We start from the raw sequence: 19,482 nt of genomic DNA, 5'->3' as shown, positions 1-19,482 counted from the left end.
TAGTGACTAATGCAGGCAGTTTATGATGATTCAGCATTAGTCGGTCGCAGGAATAAAAGGAGGGATTTTTGTTAGACAGAGGAACTGGAGCATTTAATAGGAAAAAGATAAATTACATTTGTTTATTCTTATGTCTTAGTATGGTATAAACACATCCAATTACTTATGTGTAGTTTAACATTTTTTTAATATTATGACTGAATTAATAATGTTTCGGTTGTTACTGTGACCTGGAACCTGCATTTGTGTGGAAGCTTGGAATTTGGGCATTATAGATGCCCAAACCCTTGAAATATAGTCACTGAGATTGGATAAATTAGGGTAAGATGTTTTTTTTTCTTCCCTTTAAATACTTTTACTGTGGGATTTTTTTTTTTTTATCTTTCAATTTAATTTTAAGTATTATTTCTCTTTGAATTTGGTTTTGTTATATTTTTCTATCTGGTTAGTCACCTATTTATGCATCATATTTGCAGTCTGTGGTTCTACTGAATGATTAAAGTGAAGGAATTTTTAACAACTCCTGCGAAAGTCTAGTCTCCTTAAAGTTGATTCCTCAAGCACTCATGGTTTCTCAGCCAGTTGTTTTGAGATGGAAATGGATCTGGCTGCATTCTAAGAAATGTCAGTAGATTGGACTTGGAACTTAGAAATGGGAATGTCTTCTTCGTTTAAATATATAAGATTTTTGACAGAATGAACTGAAAAAACATCAGAGGTAGGGAATCCCTTATCAGCTTCCCAAGTGGTGGAAGGAGTTGCTTTGTGACAATTTTTGGTATGTTACAGTTTACATTCTCACTGTTTCAGCTATTGCTCATCAGCACCCTAGGTTTATCTTAGTCTGTGAGAATGGAGGGGAACCTGACAAATGTTATACTGAATTGTTCCTCTTGTGTCTGAAAAACAAGGCAAGTGAGAGTTGGGTTATGGTTTGACTAACAAAGAGCCAGCCTCCAGCTTCCAGATTTGAGAAGCGTCTCTAGCGTATGCTTAATAATCCAATATCATATTGCAGAAAGACTTGATGCCAAGCAGAAAGCTAAAACCACCACTGTAAAACAGAGCTTTTCTATCTTTTCGTGTTAAAAACCCTTGTGGGTTTTCCTAATCTTTATTGCTGTTAACTTGCTTCCATTCTTCATTAAGAAGGCTCAGAAGTGTAGAACACTCACCAATAGATCTGCTTGAACAGTGAGACAGTTCCTGAACAACAGACCCTTTCTTTTCATAAGGCTATGAGGAATTGTTATTGCTTTTTCTCTTCAATCCAAAGCAGATCTTGGCATACTCACATTCATCAGTATGATCAGTCTTGCCTATAAAGACTGTATCTGCATATCTATGTAGATAACTTTAAGCTGTCCTCTTGCCAGATTCTTTGTGTTCTTAAGTATTTCTTAGCTTTTCCCTTGGGAGAATACCTGATGACTTTTGAAAAGGTTTTTTGGAAACAGTTTAACTTAAAAATACTTGTAGAACAGCAGTAAGCAGTGACTGAGGATATATATACTGGATCTCAAGGAGGGATTAAGCATACGTGTGTGTACTCACATACAGCTTTATAAGTAACAGTTTCAGTGCCTGCAGTGTAGGTGAAGATTTGTCCTAGGGCTTTCTGGGTAACTTGTGTTTTTTGGCTAAAAAATACACTCCTCTGACTTCATGGCACAGATGTCATTCTTCATATGGTTGGTAGAAAGAGGCTACCCTTTGTGCTTTCTAGACTACAGAGGGAAGAGAGGTTGGCATCAGCAAGGAGGCTGTAGCAATGAACTATTTTAATGTGTTTATCTGATTCCTCACTCCAACCAATATAAACCTTGGTTTTCCATGTCCCTAGTTCTGCAAAATAGAAATTTTTAGAATTTATGCCTTGTGTCAGGAACTGAGAGGTCAGTTTCTTTCCAAGGAATTGGCTAGGGGTAAAGTGAAAGCATAATGATAAATTTTCAGATGTGTCACTGCTGTGGGGTCAAGAACATCATTTAGCTGTGTATTTAAAAACCAGGACTTGCATGCATAAAGTACCCCCACTAAAACAGAAGAATATTTTCATCCCTCTACTGTAATGTATATGAAAAACCTCTCGAGACAGTATGTTTGGTGGGATGTCAAGACTATCTTGCCTTTTTTTTCGTTTCGATATGGTGAGAATATAACCAAGAAGGTAATCGAGAATTTGGTTATCCACAGCTGCAGTTACTACTCTCCCCAATCGCTTTTCTTCTCTCTGTGCAGCCTAACCCAGTGTAAAGTTTCTTTTCTGGGTATTTGAGTACTGACAGTAAGGAAATGCTAAACTCATACCAAAGCCATGCAGGAGAAACTGTAGTGGCTTTGTTCTGACTGGAACACTTCTTGTCATTTTAGCATAAATGTCATTATTTCTCCTAATCTCTACTCCATTTTTGTGTTTCAGTCTTTCTAAGCCTACTGTATATCAAAGAATAAAATTTAGTAAAAGTGAAACAAACCTCAAAACGTGGATTTTTTGCACACAAATTTGCATATATGTGTATACCAAATAAATTATTGAAGTGTAACAGTATAGCTTGAGAAATTGTATTACGTACATTAAAATTATACAAGCTGAACTAGAAAGGACAGAATTTTCCCAGAGCACTAAGAGAAGTCTTAATTGCTTAATACTAAATGTACCTCTGCATGTTTAGTTGTCTTTCTTAAGAAGGGTACAAATATGTTGATTTTGAGATTGGGAGTTTATTCTGGATATCTTTTGAGATTGTTTGAGGAAAATGGTGCCAAGCTCAGTTATTACTACCAGTATTAATTTGAACACAGAATGTAATATAATCTTGTTTTAGTTCTGCAAAAATGGGTGAAGAACAAAAATCACCTTATTTAATTTTCTTTTTTTTTTTAATATCCTTACTAGCTAAATGCATGTCTTGTGCAGATGAAGTCATTTAAATGTTATAGTGGAAATTTATGTAAGGGCTAATGGTGGTCAAAGGAGTTTGAGTGAGCAAAGCAAAGGTGTTTATAGTTTTTCTTTAAATATATCATCACAAATCCTAATTATGTCCATATAGAGAGTCTTCAAAATACGTGTCACGTGTGTGGGCATAAAGGCAGTGTGTTTGTAATCTATCCCTATTTTATCCCATTGCTGATCCCAGTGAAGCGTGCCTACAAGGTATCCTAATGTTGAACAGGCTCATGAAAAGCTGAATTTTCCTAAATATCCTCTACTTTTGCACGTGGTAGTGGAAGTGCTTGTACTGCATGCCACATTGCAGCCTTTGACCTCTACCTTTCTTTGGTGTGTAAACTATTTAATGGATAAATAGATGCATTGCTGCTTAGGTGGCAGTCGTATACCAAAGACACCTATGGTGAATAAATAATTTTCTTTGGGAATTCACAGCTGTAGGGTTACTGATTTGAAGCGTCACTTGCCAAAGCAGCTAGCAAAAGTCTCTCTGGACCTGGAGGAACTGGGTACAAGATCTGACTGAATGGGCAAGAAGATGCATTTCTATGAGTTGTTGTGATGAAGACAGCTCTTCTGGCACTGGGAAATGTGTAAAGGTAGAAATTCATGGTGGAGCTTAGTGTCTCATTAGAGGCAAGTACTGCACAAACCCAAGCCAGTGGCAGGAGGGAAATGGCAAGAAACCATTAATCCTAGTTTACAAGTTGTACCCTGATAACTGGGAGTAATGTATAGTAACAGAATATATGCCATTCACATCAGTTATATTGTCATCATTAATGTTGGTGGAATCATTTCTGTCATGTAGGTGCTGAGTACACAAAGGAGTTTGATTCCCTGTTAGAATGCAGTTTATGAGAACATGTTGTCATTATCCCTAGAGAAAGCCTGCTTGACCTCTTTTTTCCTGTCACAGGAGATACTTTCTTGCCTCTGCAGCATGAAGCATGTCCGCCTATTTTTGTTGTTTTGTCTGTGTCTAGACCAAACAGGTCATCCTTCAGAGCTCTGTTAAAAATTCCGAAGTGCTCACTTGGCACTCACCTGGCAAGTTGCAGGGCAAGCTACTGCTTGCCTTATGTTGTGCTCCTGTGCACAGATAGTTCAGTACATCCTCTGTAGGCTTTTTGTAGCTTGACTCTCAGTGCTCGTGTGAGAAGGAAGACCAGGCTGCTGGTCAGGGCACCAGGGACTGTTGCTTACTCTCTACTCCCAGTAAGCAGAGCATGTTTAAGTGTGAGCTTGTGGGGCCTACGTGCCAACTGTCAGCCTGTGGAAAATACAAAGTTGGCTTAGCTGTGACCTATGTTTGTGTTTTGGAGGCAAGAAGAAGTTGGGGAGATTGTTGGGATAGTGGCAGAACTAGATTAGAGCCTATAATGTTTGGAGAACGTGAGTGGCCATCATCTCCCTCATTGATGGATGGACGGAATTAAGAGATTCCTCTGTAATTACTGGCTGCCTACCCAGTTAGGTTTGCTAGAGTGAGCGTAGCTTACCCTGGTGCCCTCTGCTGTAATGCTTTTAACCAGAATCTGCTAAACATAAAAGGAGATCCACTGATTCCTTTTCAAGCCAAAAAAGGAAATACCATCTGGATGCAGGTGGGGGTCATCTTCTACATTTAGTCCAGGGAATAAGTTGAATGTCCCTTAGCTTTGAGTGGATTTAATATAAGTCTCTTCTACTTCAAGTTAGGATTTGTTTTCATCTCCTCCTCTTGAGCAGAAGGTTTATGGCCTCTGAATGGCCATCTGTCCAACTTCCAGGAATTAGCAAAGACTTACTCTGGGATCCAGCCACTACAGTCCAGGATAGTGCTAACAAAGCTCTGTGAGGAGATGAGTCTTCTCAAAACTCCAAACATAATAGGGAGCCATTCCGTAGTCCCCAGGAGTCACATAGGATGTAGTGCTTTTTATTAGATGAGATGTAGTTCTGTTTATTGTGGTTCCTTACTTGCTGAGACTTTAATCAGTGGGTCAGTTGATTTGTCTCTCACTTTCCAAGATTACATTTAATATATAGGAGACAAATGTGTCCACACAGGCTGGTTTATGAAATATGCTTCATCTGTTCCTCTTCTCTTTTCAGGGGTGTCCAGCCCTTTAAAAGACCAAGTCAACTCTGCTTCTAGGTTAGTGTATCACGTAGTCTGTTTCCCTCTGCTAGGATTTTGAAAGCTGAACTTTTAACTGCATATCAACGTCTTTGCTGAGAGATGTTGCACTTGATAAGAGTTGAAAAGTGTGAGGGAGAGAAAATTTGTTAAAGACAAACAGTTTTTTTCAGTTTGTTTTTTAGAAGATTTTGTTCATCTATATGTCAAAACAGTTCAGTTTAAAATTGTTTTGCAAGTAGCCAATGTGATATATTTAAAATATTGATTTTCAGTTCAAGAAAATGGAAATGTCTGCTTAGCTTTTGGAATTCATGAAAACCTACTGCATTTCTCTGATTGTGTGGAATTACATTCCTCGTGCACTAGGAATGTAACCATCTGTTTCTTACCAGTTTTTGACCATCGCTCATGTTCACTGTTTGTAGTGAACATGATAAAGTTTAGGTAAGCTTCTGCTCTCGTCTACAGCTCTGCTGTTTGTCAACAGTGCTTATAAGTAGGCTGCATCCCAAGAGTGTTTCTGTCAGTTCTGGAAATACCTGGCACTTGATGCTTGCTGCTTCAGCATTTTGATAAGTTGCTCCAGGGTAGTACAGGAGTTACCAACATCTTAGACACTGTTCTTTGGCCCATTCCGCTCTTGGATTAATCGTGCTAGCTGTCTGAAGTTCAACCCATGTCATCAGAAAGGGTGAAAAAAGAGAGTTACACCATTGCAGGCTCTTGTTGAGAAGAAAGGTTGATTGCCACGCATTCCCTGCTGCATTGTTTAAAAAATTAATGTGTAAGGCTGCCTAGGTAACTGATGAGTATGACTTTGTAGCATTGGCTGCAACAGAACCTTGAAGGACAAAACCACAAATTCGACTGTATCTTGTCACTCACAAGTTAATCCATAGAAAAATTTCTTGTGCATTAGAGGTAACTGAGTTGACTATGACTTGTTTTATATTTTCTTAATGTTTCATTTTCTACTTTGCTTAATGTATGTCCCAGGTACACATGGGTTGGGTAGCATGTTTTATTTTCACGGTATATACTCACTGCTCACAGTATTTACCTATAGATTTTAATAAAGTTTAACTTCTAAATGTCACCCTTGATATAGAAATCTTCAGCTTGAGTGTTCATGCTTTTGTGAAATAAGTCCAGAATTCTACTTAAAAACATTTTAACAATGTTGTGTTGTCTTGCTTTGTATGGAACAAGCTAGGGAATTCAGAGATGAGGATGGAAGGCTGATACTTACTCTCTAATATTCAGCTTCTGTTTGCCCACCTAGCAGAAGATTACTGTTTTTGGTCTTGGTAGCTGGTTTGTCTTATCCTTGTAAACCAAAAGGATACTTTTAATGTTACATTTAAAGTTAATAGTCTTAGATTATGCAACGTATCAGAATTAAGAATTTCCACAGCAGGGCTAACTAAATTTACTGAATTAAAAGAGAATAAATGTAACATTTTACTCTTTTGGTGTAAGAAACCTGTATTATTGCACGATTTTTTCATTTAGCTGTATTTCTGGACACAAATAATGCTGATTTTTTTTTTAATCTTTCCTGTAAACTAGGCAAATGGTGGCTCGAAGTTTGCTGGACACTTTGAAAGAAGTCAGTGATGATGAGAGAGATTGTATTGCTGTGTTGGAGAGAATCAGCAGATTAGCTGATGATTCAGGTAGGTAGCATTAAACATTTTACTGGGTTAAAGTGGGAAAGTCAAACGGGTTGAACCTATGTTCAGCACAGGACCAATAAGTTCTTTCTCATCTTCAGTATTCAAACTAGACTTCTGCAAATGCAATAAAATACTGTAAAATTTAATTTCTCTAAATCATCCCCCAAAGGTGACTTTTTTCCTTAGTACTCTTGTCAACAGAATAAAACCCCTTCAAAATGTAGGACACTTTCCAGCAGTACATTTTCAATAACTTTTATGATGTACTTTTTCTACTCAGCAGGTCTATGTGATTATTTTAGCTCTGTAGATAAAGATTAATTTTTTGCCTTGAAAATAAACTTGAAAAACGTCTGTGCAAAACTTCCATAAGTTTTGATAAAATTTAAATGCTGAAGTTTTTCTTTTAGACCCTTTTGGGGAACCAGTTGTGAAGGTAAGAGAGACAGCAGGAATTGGTAAGCAAGATGAAAATACCATATAATCATAGAATGGTTTAGCTTGGAAGGGACCTACCATGGACAGGGACATCCTCCACGAGACCAGGTTGTTCAAAGCCCCATCCAACCTGATCTTGAACATTCCCAAAGATGAGGCATCCACAACTTCTGGGAAACCTGTTCCAGTGCCTTACCGTTCTCATAGTGAAGAATTTCTGCTTTGAATCTATTCTAAACCTACTTCTTTTAGTTTGAAGCCATTACCCCTTATCCTGTCACTACGTGGCCTTATAAAACATCCCTCTCCAGCTCTCTTGTAGGCCCCCTTCAATTACAGGAATACTGCAATATGGTCCCCCCAGAGCCTTCTCTTTTCAGGCTAAATAACCCCAACTCTATCAGCCTTTCCTCGTAGGAGACGTGCTCCTCTGATCATCTTTGTGGCCTACTCTGGACTTGCTGCTACAGGTCCACGTCCTCCTTATGTTGGGGGCCCCAGAGCTGGACACAGCACTCCAGGTGGGGTCTCAGAAGACCGGAATAGAGGGGCAGAATCCCCTCCCTTGACCTGTTGGTCATGCTGCTTTGGGTGCAGCCCAGATTACAGTTGGCTTTCTTGGCTGTGAGTGCGCGTTGCTGGCTTGTGTTGAGCTTCTCATCAATCAACACCTCCAAGTCTTTCTCCTCAGGGCTACTCTCAATCTATTCTCCATCTACCCTGTATTGATACCAGGGGTTGTCCTGACCCAGGTGCAGAACCATGTACTTGGTCTTGTTGAACTTCATGAGGTTCACATGGGCCCACTTCTCAGGCATGTGAAGCTCCCTGTGGATGCAATCCCTTCCCTCCAGCATGTCAGCCGCACTACACAGCTCAGCGTTGTCAGCAAACTTGCTGAGGGTGCACTCAATCCCCGTGTCCGTGTCACTGACAAAGATGTTACACAGAGCTGATCCCAACACTGACGCCTGAGGAGCTCCAGTTGTCGTGGTCTCCCCTTGGATATTGAGCCGTTGACCACATTTCTTTGAGTACGACCATCCAGCCAGTTGCTTATCCGTGGAGTGGCCCATCTGTCCAGTTCAGAGACAAGGACATAACAAGATACAGCATCAAATGCTTTGCACAAGTCCAGGTTGATGATGCCAGTTGTTCTTTCCTTATCTACTACTGCTATAACCCCATTGTAGAAGGCCACAAAATTTGTCAGGGATGATTTGACCTTAGTGAAGATATGTTGGCTTTTACAAGTCACCTCCTTATCTTCCATGTACGTCAGCACAGTTTCCAGGAGGATTTTTGCTGTGATCATGCTAAGCACCAAGGTGAGACTGGCCTGCAGTTCCCTGTGTCTTCCTTTTTTCTCTTTTTAAAAATGAGTTTTGTTTTCCCTTTTCCAGTCAATGGGAACTTCACTGGACTGCCACAGTTCTTGAGTATGATGGATAATGGCTTAGCTGCTTCTTCCACCAGTTCCTTCAGGACCTGTGAATGCATTGCATCAGGTCCTGTGGACTTATGCACTTTCAGGTTCCTTAGATGACCTCAACCCTAATCTTCTTCAGTGAGCAGTTATTCATCCTCCCAGTCCCCATCTTCTCCTTCTGTGACTTGGCTGGTGTGGCTGGAGAACTTGCCAGTGAAGTCTGAGGCAAAAAAGTTGTTGAGTACCTCAGCCTTCTCCACGTTATGGGTAACCAGGTCTCCCACTTCCTTCTGGAGAGGGCCCACATTTTCCCTAGTCTTCCTTTTATCACTGATGTTCTTGTTGCTCTTGACCCTCCGACCAGATTTAATTCTTTCAGGGCTTCATCCTTCCTAACCTGATCCCTGTCTGCTCGGACACTTTTTCTGTATTCCTTCTAGGCTTTCTGTCCCTGCTTCTACCCTCTGTAAGCTTCTGTTTTTTGTTTGAGTTTGTTCAGGAGCTCCTTGTTCATCCATGCAGGCCTCCTGGTGTTTTTACCTGACTCCTTCGCTGGGATGCATTGTTCCTGCACTTGGAGGAGGTGATTCTTTAATACTGAACAACTTTCTTGGGCCCCTCCTTCCTCCAGGACTTTATCCCGTGGTACTCTATCAAGCAGATTCCTGAAGAGGCCAAAAACCTTCTCTCCTGAAGTCCAGGGTAGTGAACTTGCTGTGCACCCTCCTTGCTATGAGTAGGACATCTCTGTAGATTACAGCATGGCTGCTGCTAATCAATACAGTGGGACTGCTGGGTGTTTGGAATAAAGAGCAAAAGAAGGAGAATAAGGAAAAACAAATGTGAGAGAAAAGAAGTGCTTGAAAAGTGATGAGTGATTGGATGAAGGGGAAAATGGTGTGGACAGAGCTGCAACAAAATTCCAGCTTAAAGATGCTTTAGATAGAATTAAGGGCTTGATTTCAACATAGCTGATACAGTTGAAACACCAGAAGGAAGAAAGGCTTTAGCAGCGAAACATCAGAAAGAATATGAAGGTCATTCTTTTGTTATTGTATGAGTACTGTGGAGAGAAACTTGTGTTAAATCTTGAATTGGAAGAAAATGTTTCTTCTGTTTAATGTCTGTTAGTTTTTCTCCCTTCTTCTGGAACTGCAGAGCATAATGCTTTCTAAGGGTAGAAAGATATTCTGCTGATTTCTGTTATTCTGTCATTACTGTCTTAATTTAAAATGCATGCTTGTATTTTTCTGAGGGAATGTCCTTGTTTAGCCAGGAAAAATAGCCTGTTATAAGCATTACATAATTGTATTGAGTATCTCTCCAAGGATTCTTTAAGCGGGAAGTCACTATTCACTTACGATAAAATATGTCTTTAATTGAGAACACTGACATGCTACTGTTTCTAGAGTGCTCTCCTAGCAAAGCTCTGCTTCTGAAATCTGAATATACAATGCCTATTTGTGTGATCCTGTGAACAGTGTGGAGCATCAGAAACGTTATGAAGCTTCACTTCAATTTATAATATGGAACAAATGTGTCCAGGGAGAATCGTCTCTTGCAGCAACTTTGTAGCCTTAGGCTTTTCATTGGTGACCAACTAAGTGTGTCAAATTGAAGTTTGTTTAGGCAGAAATGTAGTGGAAGCCAAGAGTTGAGCTCAAATCAATTTGTTGCCTTTAACAAGGGTGGAGTACATTTTTAGTCAGGGTTGATATTTTCTCAGCGTCAGTAAAAGCAGCAGTTCAGGCTTTTCCTGCATTGTAGAAGTTGTCTCAGATCTGCCAAACTAGTAGCACTGGATTCTGCATCTGCCCCGCAAATTAAATTTCTGCAAACTTAACTGTGAGTCTTGTGCCTCGAGCAGTTGCAGTATTGGACTTAGCTGGTTTCGGTAAGACAGGTTATTAGAATATCCTTGTGTCTTAAGCCATGTGAAAATTCATTAGGGAACCAGATCTGCTTTGTATCTTCTTAATATATGTGTTTGACTGTTATTCATACTGCAGCACAGTGGTCTCTGTTCATTTTTTGTTTGGGGGTTCTGATTTTGTTGCGTGGTTTGGAGCTTGCTTTTGTGTGTGTGTTTGAAGTTGCTATTACTAGACTTGTTAATTTTTGTCTTACCTTATGCTGCTTTCCATTTGCAATATTTTTTCCAGTTTATCTGAAAAACAGAAAAGCCCCTGAATTTAGAATCAGGAAATATTGTAAAAGTATCTGTGTGTTTTAACTTGCTTGGTTAGAGCCAGATATTTGTATGGATAGAGCCATCCTGTGGTCCATCATGTTTAAATACATAAATAAAGAAAAATAAAAACAAACTTGGGAAGTCAAACTCAACTATGACTAAGTACAGGTCTTCTCATTTCTAATTACTGATACTCATTAGTCTTATGCCTATTCTTTTAACATTTTGAGGTATTTGTCTTCTCTTGCCAAATCAAGTCACAGACAGTGAGGTACTCTCGTTTTTTTGGCAGTAGTTGGTATAATGAGGTTGGAATTGAAGAGTGTACCCAGCATACACAACACCCAACTACAGCAATGAAAACAAACACTTGTATTTTTCAGTCCTGAACTCTGGACTTCCCTACTGTCTTTGGTACTGAGTTCCTTAGAGTAGTTATGGCTGAGATATCTTGTACTGCTTCTGAATTTGCTTTTTAATCACTTCTGTAATTTCTCTGTTTCTTTAAGGATATTAGGTATGACTTTCTACTTAAATGTTTTTATGGTGTCTTTGAATCTATGCAGGCTGAGAAGCAGCTTGGCATAGAAGCTCAGTGCTTGGCAAAAGTGGAGTTATCCCCCATAAACCCTTGTTAAAGATAAAATGCTTATCTTTGTGTTAAAACAGCTGAGTCTTCTCATTCTCAAATGTAGACTAGCCAGACTTGTGTGAGCTTGAACAAGGGCCTTATGTCTGATTTTTTTTCACTTGAGTAAATTAGTATAATTCAAACTTTTTGTTTTGATACCAGCTTGTGAATGGCCTAGATGCTACAAGGTTTCATCATTGTGTGCTGAAGTGTGATTAACTGGCTTTGAAAGTTAGCCTCAGCCAGAATTATGGCATTATTGGCATTTTGCTTAGTGTGCTTGTAATAGGCACCAGAAGCTTTACATCTTATTTCTTGAGGGTTCTTAAAAAACCTATTATCTTCATTTCTAAAATACGTGTGGTAATTTAGTGTAGTATGAAATACATACATATAGGTATCTTTCTAAAGAAATGATGGCAGAAAACCAAAGTGATGTCCTGAAGAACTAGTGCTTTTTCACTTGCATATAGACAACTAGAATTTCTTTTCTGAATGAATGAAAAGTAGTCCCTTTATTGCAAAAATCAATTGTGAATGCAGTTTGCAAAACAAACTGATTTTAAAAACAATTATTAGACTAATTGGTTGTTAAGTTTTGAAACTCTATAATCAGGCTTAATGTGGATGGCCTCACAACCTTAATTACTTAATAGTGTGCTTAATGGTTTTACTAAGGTTCAATTACTGCTGTTGGTATAGTGAGGGATGCCAACAATACCTGTTGAATAGCACATACTGCAGCATTTAATTTAAAAAAGTCTTCATATATAAGCAATATTAATGGCAGTGCTAGTATTTGTCTTTCCCAGCTGTCACTATCTCCAGCTGTGTTTTCTTCCCTTCCACATCCTCATGTTTCAGGATTTTCCATACCTCGTCTCCCACCTCCTGCTACGCTAAGAATTTTTTCCTGTGGTTGATATAAACTTCTTTTGTCTCTTCATGCATCTGATGGGTGACTAACGATGAGTGTACCCTCTCTCATTAGTCTGTATTTCACTCCTTGCTGTAACAAGCCAGTAAGAAATCCATTTCTGGTTACTGAGAGAAAAGAACATGACTGCTGAAACAGCACACATCAAACACATCAGCCTTTCTGCTGGACTCCTAAGATAGAAGGGATGGGCCCTGGTTACAGTGTATTTCTACTTGTCTAGATTTTCTTTTGTCTTAAGAAAAGGTAAGAAAGTTGGAGGGAAAGATAAAACAGGAAATGAGAGAAATCGAAATAAAAATATGGGTGTCAGTAGAAGGCAAAAAAGAAGGAAAGGGAAAGCTGTCTTTGGGAAAGAAGAGGATAGATAAAGCTTGAATGACAGACTGTAGAATTTATTTAAATTTGTCTTTGATCGTGCAAGTGATATTCACTTTGAGAACAGTCCCAGTACTATTTGCCATGCTGTTGGCAGATCAGCACCTTTGTATGCTGTAGATCTTATATTCAGGATGAATACAGAAATGGGGATCTATACAGAGAAGGGTGTGAAGGTGTTTTCTGCTCTGCTGATTTTTCTCTAGAACATATAAATCAATATTTTTGTTTCCCTGTTGCCAAATTTAATGGCGTGAAGCTGTGTGTGTGTATGAGGTGTTAGGTTGGCTCTTAATAAAAGGTTTTTCATCCAGAAGATGGTTGGACACTGGAACAGACTCCCCAGGGAAGTGGTCACAACACTGAGTCTGACAAAGTTCACAAAGCATTTGGATGACACTCTCAGGCACTCGATGTGATTCTTGGGGTGGTCCTATGCAGGGCCAGGAGTTGGACTTTGATGATCCTTGTGGGTCCATTCCAACTCGGGATGACTCTGTGAGTTGTTTTTTAAAGAGTGAAAGTGTTAATGCAGAGCTATGCACTTGCACCTTTCCTCCTTGCTCACAACCCTTAATAAGAACAAAAAACAATATTATTAATATTCAGATATACTTGAAACATCATCACAGTTGTCATTTAAAGTGGCACTAATATCATCAGTAGTTATTCTTTGTATACAGTTTTCAACACAAAAACCTTATAGCCCCTCGCAAATGTAGTGGAAATTCACTGCTGCTTGTATTCCAGAATGGTCATATTGGGATAATGAAAGCTTTACAGACTTCATTCTGAATACTGGACATTGTTGCAGAATAAAGCATTGTGAAATAAATCTAGTTATGAGGTGGCTCTGGAATAATTACTTGATTTACAAGTAACTGTTCTGGAGCAATTAGTTGGTATTATACCATGCAATAATCCCCTTATAATTTCCGGCATACAGCTAACTGGTGCTTTACTTCCTTATAGCTGAAGTGGAATACAGAAGCCTCAGCAGGGATGAAACACATTTGTATATGAAAGCTGAGTGTATGTGCTAGTAGCAGCTAGGTGAGCATGTTGGCACATTACTGACATGAGAGATGGTGTCAAATTCTAGGGAAATATAAGTTTTTTCATGGATGAAGAAACAGTTAATTGCTTCTATGATTTTGGACTCAGTTTAGGATGTTGATTTAAGTGATGATTTCTGAAATAGCTAAAATTGAAGGTTTATGTGTGCAAATCAAAGTCTACCCAGGCTCTGGAGATGATGGTTGGAATATACTGCTGGTTTCATGTGGTTTCATGCTGGAAATCAAGAGAGGTAGAACTGCATCATTTTATTCAGGCAACTTCTTTTCAAAATTGTTTCACAAACAGAAGAAATGGAAGTCTATTTTCACTGTCCTTTGTCATTGTCTTGATTTTGCTTGATTTCTAAAACTCAATTCAGTATAATTCTGTAGAAAATACGCAAGATCTGATAGAATGAAATAAAACACTAAGGAGTAAGAAAAGCAAGCATGAATTTGCTTCTTGAGATCTAATTTTTTTATATTAGTACTTATTTTCTAAGTTTTTGTTTGGACAAATTGCAGGGGTTTTTTTCTAGTACATTGCTACTTTAAGGCATGGACTTATACTTTCAGGAGACAGTTTGAAAAGAGCAGCATTTAAAAATACTTCCTCTGCCAAACAGAAAAATACTGTTCCAGGCAAGTGTTATGGAGAACAAAACTGTACACAGTGATTTTTCCAGAGTGCCTAAAATAGAAACTTGACATGAAGCAAAATGCTCCACCCAGATTTTGTTTATACTGTGTGGAAGTCTGGTCCTGACTGTATTGTACAGTGCAAAAAAATTTGTAACACGGTATTTTCCCCAGCTGGATGCTCTTATGCTTTGAGAAGCTGCATGTAATAATTTTAACTCATACTGTCATACTCCATTCCCTATGTTGATAACTGTGCTGGTTTTGGCTGAGGTAGAGTTAATTTTCTTCATAGTAGTAATATGGGCTCTGTTTTGGATTTGTGCTGGAAGCAGTGCGTAAGCTGCCTTAAATTTAGGAGTAAGGAAAGTAACAACTCAGGATGATGCCCGTGTTCTCACTGTGAATGTGAGAGGAATGCATTCACTGCTTCCCATGGGCAGGCAGGTGTTCAGCCATCCCCAGGAGAACAGGGCTCCATCATGCGTGACAGTGACTTGGGAAGATGAACACCACCACTCCGAAGGTTCCCCCTCCCTTCCTCCTTCTTCCCCCAGGTCTATATGCGGAGCATGACACCATATGGTATGGGATGTCCCTTTCCTCCCTTGGGATTGACTGTCTTGGCTGTGTCCCCTCCCAGCTCCTCAGGCATCTCCAGCCTGCTTGCTGGTGGGATGATGTGAGAGGCAGAAGAGGCTCTGGCTCTGTGTAAGCATTGCTCAGCAGTAACTAAAACATCTCTGAGTTATCAACACTGTTTCCAGCAAAAATCAAAAACGTGGCCCCGTACCAGCTACTATGAATAAAATTAACACTGTCCCAGCCAAAACCAGCACAATGACCAAACCGTAAATTTGATTATAAACAACAGAGAAGTTTAAACTGAAGTGGTAGACACTGTCATGTGTTGAAGCCTGCTGGAATCTGTGCTTGGACCTGCCACATGTTGAAGCTAAAGACAAAGATGAAGGGAATGAGAAAGCTCTCCAGTGTATTTTTTTGGCATTGTTGCTTGGGTCTTGAGGAAGCATAATGCAAAAAAAAAAACTTTACTGTAACAGCATCAGACTGCAAGATTAGGCTCTATTCAGTACACAGTGGAACATATGCTTCAGCCTTTGGAAGAATTGAGCTCTTATCTAAATTAGTAGGCTTACGGTTCGGGTTCTTGCATAGCAGCAGTAATTCCCCAGAGCAGCACAAACCCCTTTTGATAGCGAATTATGGTGTTGTGTTACACAGCCAGTTACGTGCACAGTGCTCACTTGTTTGTTGGTTTGAATTGACCTTGCACAGATCGCAGAGCCATGTACTTAGAAGTTAGGGAATGTAAGAGCTAAGGTGACTTTACAGTTCTAATTCATTCCTGGGCATTAATTTTTCAAATCTTTAATTGCATTATCTCATCTGCCTGTGTTCCTCACTAAGCCAGAGCTTACTTAGTAGCTCAGGAAGAAAGGGGCTCACTTTACATCTGCAGATCTTCAGTATTGTCAGGCAGCTGACATAAGTACTGCATAATAGATGAACCCTGTTCTGAAGGAAAAAGGATCTTACGTTTTTGATGTGTGTTGCTCTCTCTTACTGGAATGCTTCATAAAGAAATTCGTTAATTCAATTTCACAGCAAACCTAGTCAATTTGGTGAAAGGGAGTGTTGCTATTACTTTATCAGTGGGTGGGCAAACTGTAGAGATATCAAAGAGGTGTCAAAACAGTCTGCTCATTTTGAGTGCCCAATGTCCAGAGCTTTATATATGGCTCATGTTAGGCTTGGTACAGAGCTCTTACTGGCTTTGATTGCAGAGGTAGTATTTCTTCAGCAGTGAAGACACAGAGTTTGGACTACAATCCAAATGTGCAGTTACTGAGTGAAGAGCCTGGCTTGAGCATTTTGCACAGCTTCATACTAAGCAAAGGAACAAATTGAGTTTCTCAGTATTTTGTTCCATTTACTCTGTCCCTGCACCCTCTCTTACCATCACTTGCTCGCTTCCATCATCAGACAGTCCTGCTACTTGAGTGAAGTGTGTGATTGCACAGGGAAACCAATCTAAGTGTCAGTTATTGCTGTTTAATGATGCTGCTGTGGTGGGGCAAAAGCTGCATCAGCCAGATCAGTTCTTTGATATGGTTTGTTGTCTGGCTGCACGAACAGTTGCATTGGCATAAATGGAAGCTCCAAGTTTTGCCTCTGGGAGGGTGGGAACTGCCTGAAGCAAATCCAGAAACAATTGAAGAAGCACTGCTGCCAAATATGCAACCTCAGTCAAATTAATTTTACTTACTCTCCCTCCCACCCCCCAAGTCATCTTCTTTCTGCTGTAAGAAACAAGGCATGAGTCCCAGGAAGTGAGAACGAGATCCTAGTGATAAGAGTTGTGACATAAGCCTCTTGTACCCCTAGATCATGTCCTGGGCATGTCTTGAAATAACAGCCTTGTGGGAAAGGTGGGCACACATTCCTCCAGCCCTGACTTTGGACTCTGGTTCCCATTTCTTGTCCATCAAGTTCCTACCTCCCTTCCCTTATGTTGCTAGTCTTACCTCCTTGTCTCTTATCTCTCAGCCTTCCATCTCTTCTTGCCCAGCTTGATGGTTCCTCTTTCTGCTCTACCACCTGCAGCATTTTCAAATGAGTTACTCTTGGAAGTGGGACTGTGTACAGTGCTAATGGCTTTCTCTGTCTCAAAACACGCTCAGCAAGGAAGGACTCTTCAATCTGTAGTTGCTTTGCTTTCTGTCGGATACTGGGCAGTTGCAGATGGAGGGTGTTAGCAAGGTTTTAGCTCAGCCACCTTTGAGCAGATTGTCACACAAGATAGAAAAAAGTGTGTTGACATGTACAAGCTAACATGTTAAAGGACTTCTTTCTCCAGCACATTTGAAACCCCTTTTACAGAACTGAGGAAGCTAGGCCTTGTCAGATAAGAGGACCAGAATTAAGTGTAGGAGGAAAATAGATGTCTTTGTCAACTTAACTCTCGAAAACAGCTGATCTACTTTGCTTGATACACCCTCACCCTCATCCTAATGAAGAATCGCAGCTTATCCTGCTTGTGTTCTAAGGACTGCTTTGGCAGATTTTTGTAAGAAAGTGAAAGATGAGTTACTACAATAGAAATACTTTCTTTCTTTGCGTTACTATGGTATGTAGACTTCAGCTTTCACAATTAATGATCTCATTAACTATTAGTTTGTCCTATTTACAGGTGCTTATTTTGATCAGCTGTCGTACTTAGTGCTACATACATAGTGTTCACTAGAGTTTAGCCTTTTGTATCTGTTAAATTCTGTTAATTCAGGTCTACTAAAACTTTGACATAGTTTGAGTAGACTTCTTCAATACAAACTTCAGGATTTCAGTATTGCTTATGGCGTTCAAAAAGACTTTTGTCCTGTGTGTTCTTGACAGTGTTTGGGAAGAGATACAGAGCAGACTGGAAGGCTTTTTTTACTTTATTGTAATGAATAGCAAACCTATTCAGTATTGATTTGTCTGGGATTTACTTTTGTAGTTTTGTAAACTTTACAGAGGTCCCTGGAAGTGTTGAAGGCCAGGTTGAATGGGGCTTTGAGCAACCTGGTCTCGTGGAAGGTGTCCCTGCCCATGTCAGGGAGTTGAAGCTAGATGATCTTTAAGGTCCCTTCCAACGCAAACAGTTCAGTGTGTCTATGATTTTGATATGTTTTTCTATAAGAAAAGTAATTTAAGTCTGTAGGGAAAGAAGTGGAGTGGAGCCCATAGGCATTTGATTACTTTGTGCACTGTGATCTTCTGTTCTTTTGTGCTCAGTGAAGAAAACAAAAGACTGCACACAGCATGGTACTTACTTTGTCTTTGTTATGTTTTATTCAGGCCTAAGTTTACACTTGTAATCAGTGTTCAAGAAAGCCAAGTACTGCACATATTGGCCATGTTAAATACAAATGCAAGTTAAATACTTCTTTTTAACAAAAGGTTGTATTTTTCATGTATCGTGTTAAGTACAGATATTCCAAGGAAGATGGTTCTGGTCATACCATCAAGTTTTACATGAACAATTTATAAGTAAAAATTCATTAAGGCACATGTATCCTGTGAACAGTATACATGTTACTATTTAAAAAATTGTAAATCAAATTAGTGTAACTAGAGAGTATTTGGTGGGTTTTATTATATGCTTTTATAGGTAATCAGTTCTCTAGTTGTAACCACAGATGTCAGCAAGTTCTAAAAGGGCAGAATTGCTTAGTTCAGAATTTTTTTTCCCCCTCTTTGGACAAGTGGGCTGTCAGGCATGTAATAATGTCCTACTTCTTAAATTGCATGGTTTTTTAATAGTTGGAATTTAATCCACACTTGTATTTCTTCTCTTGCTTCTCCTAACATCCCCCAAATATATGTGCATGTTCTATGGGAATTAGGACTCACTGAAGCAGTGCACCATTTCCTGAATTTAAAAATTGAATGAAATATTTTTCAAATAATCACCGGCTTTGATGAAAAACATACCTGAAAGGTTTAACACAAGCAACTGAAAAGATGCAGGACCTTCTCTGTCTGACAAAGACATCAGTAGCCTTAAAAAGCAAAGGATGAGAAGCAGCATCTCTGGTTATGGCTGGTTGTCCTGATCAGTGGGATCTTTCCTGCCTGAGAGGCTGTGGCCCAGAGTCCCACACAATTCATTCCTTCTCATAGTGGTACTAGTTTTGGGTTGACTTTCTGCTTAGAAGGTTTCTGTGAAGTGGGTGATGTTCGTAAGGAGTTTAGGCAGATTCTGGTACTCATAATGTTCAGTGGGTTGCTCTCTTATACCTCTTCTTGGGTTTCTGCTGAGAATGTGGGACAGTACAGAGTGTAGTTGTAATAGTTTTACCTGGTTTTGCAAAAAGATGGTGATTGTCAAAACGAAGCTTGGCATAAACACACTGGATGAACACTTGGAACATACTTGATATGTACAGGACTTTAAAAAGCTTATACTCGCAGTATCTCGAGTATGCTTGTAAACATTTATTGTGCCTTTTTTGGTTTTA

The 19,482-nt window shown here is 39.4% G+C and overlaps 1 protein-coding gene and 1 non-coding gene across 12 annotated transcripts in view; both read left to right on the top strand.

Moving 5' to 3' along the window:
* PPP4R1 (protein phosphatase 4 regulatory subunit 1) overlaps positions 1–19,482 on the top strand; it is a 65,438-nt gene that overhangs the window by 17,375 nt on the left and 28,581 nt on the right. For 8 of the 11 annotated variants that reach the window (XM_027650861.1, XM_027650858.1, XM_027650859.1 and 5 more), the window contains one exon: positions 6,651–6,757. In XM_027650861.1, coding sequence (XP_027506662.1) covers positions 6,651–6,757 — 107 coding nt within the window. Of the gene's footprint in view, positions 1–3,391; positions 3,556–5,053; positions 5,097–6,650; positions 6,758–19,482 lie in introns of all 11 variants that reach the window. The other 3 variants (XM_027650863.1, XM_027650864.1, XM_027650865.1) reach the window with 3 other exon arrangements.
* On the top strand, positions 14,802–14,901 carry LOC113950796. Its single transcript, XR_003528886.1, has one exon. It is a non-coding gene; the product is annotated as a U12 minor spliceosomal RNA (small nuclear RNA).

The sequence above is a fragment of the Corapipo altera genome, unplaced genomic scaffold, assembly GCF_003945725.1.
Source record: "Corapipo altera isolate COAL_440 unplaced genomic scaffold, ASM394572v1 24, whole genome shotgun sequence".
Lineage (NCBI taxonomy): Eukaryota > Metazoa > Chordata > Aves > Passeriformes > Pipridae > Corapipo > Corapipo altera.
This window is presented reverse-complemented; position numbering and strand designations above follow the sequence as displayed.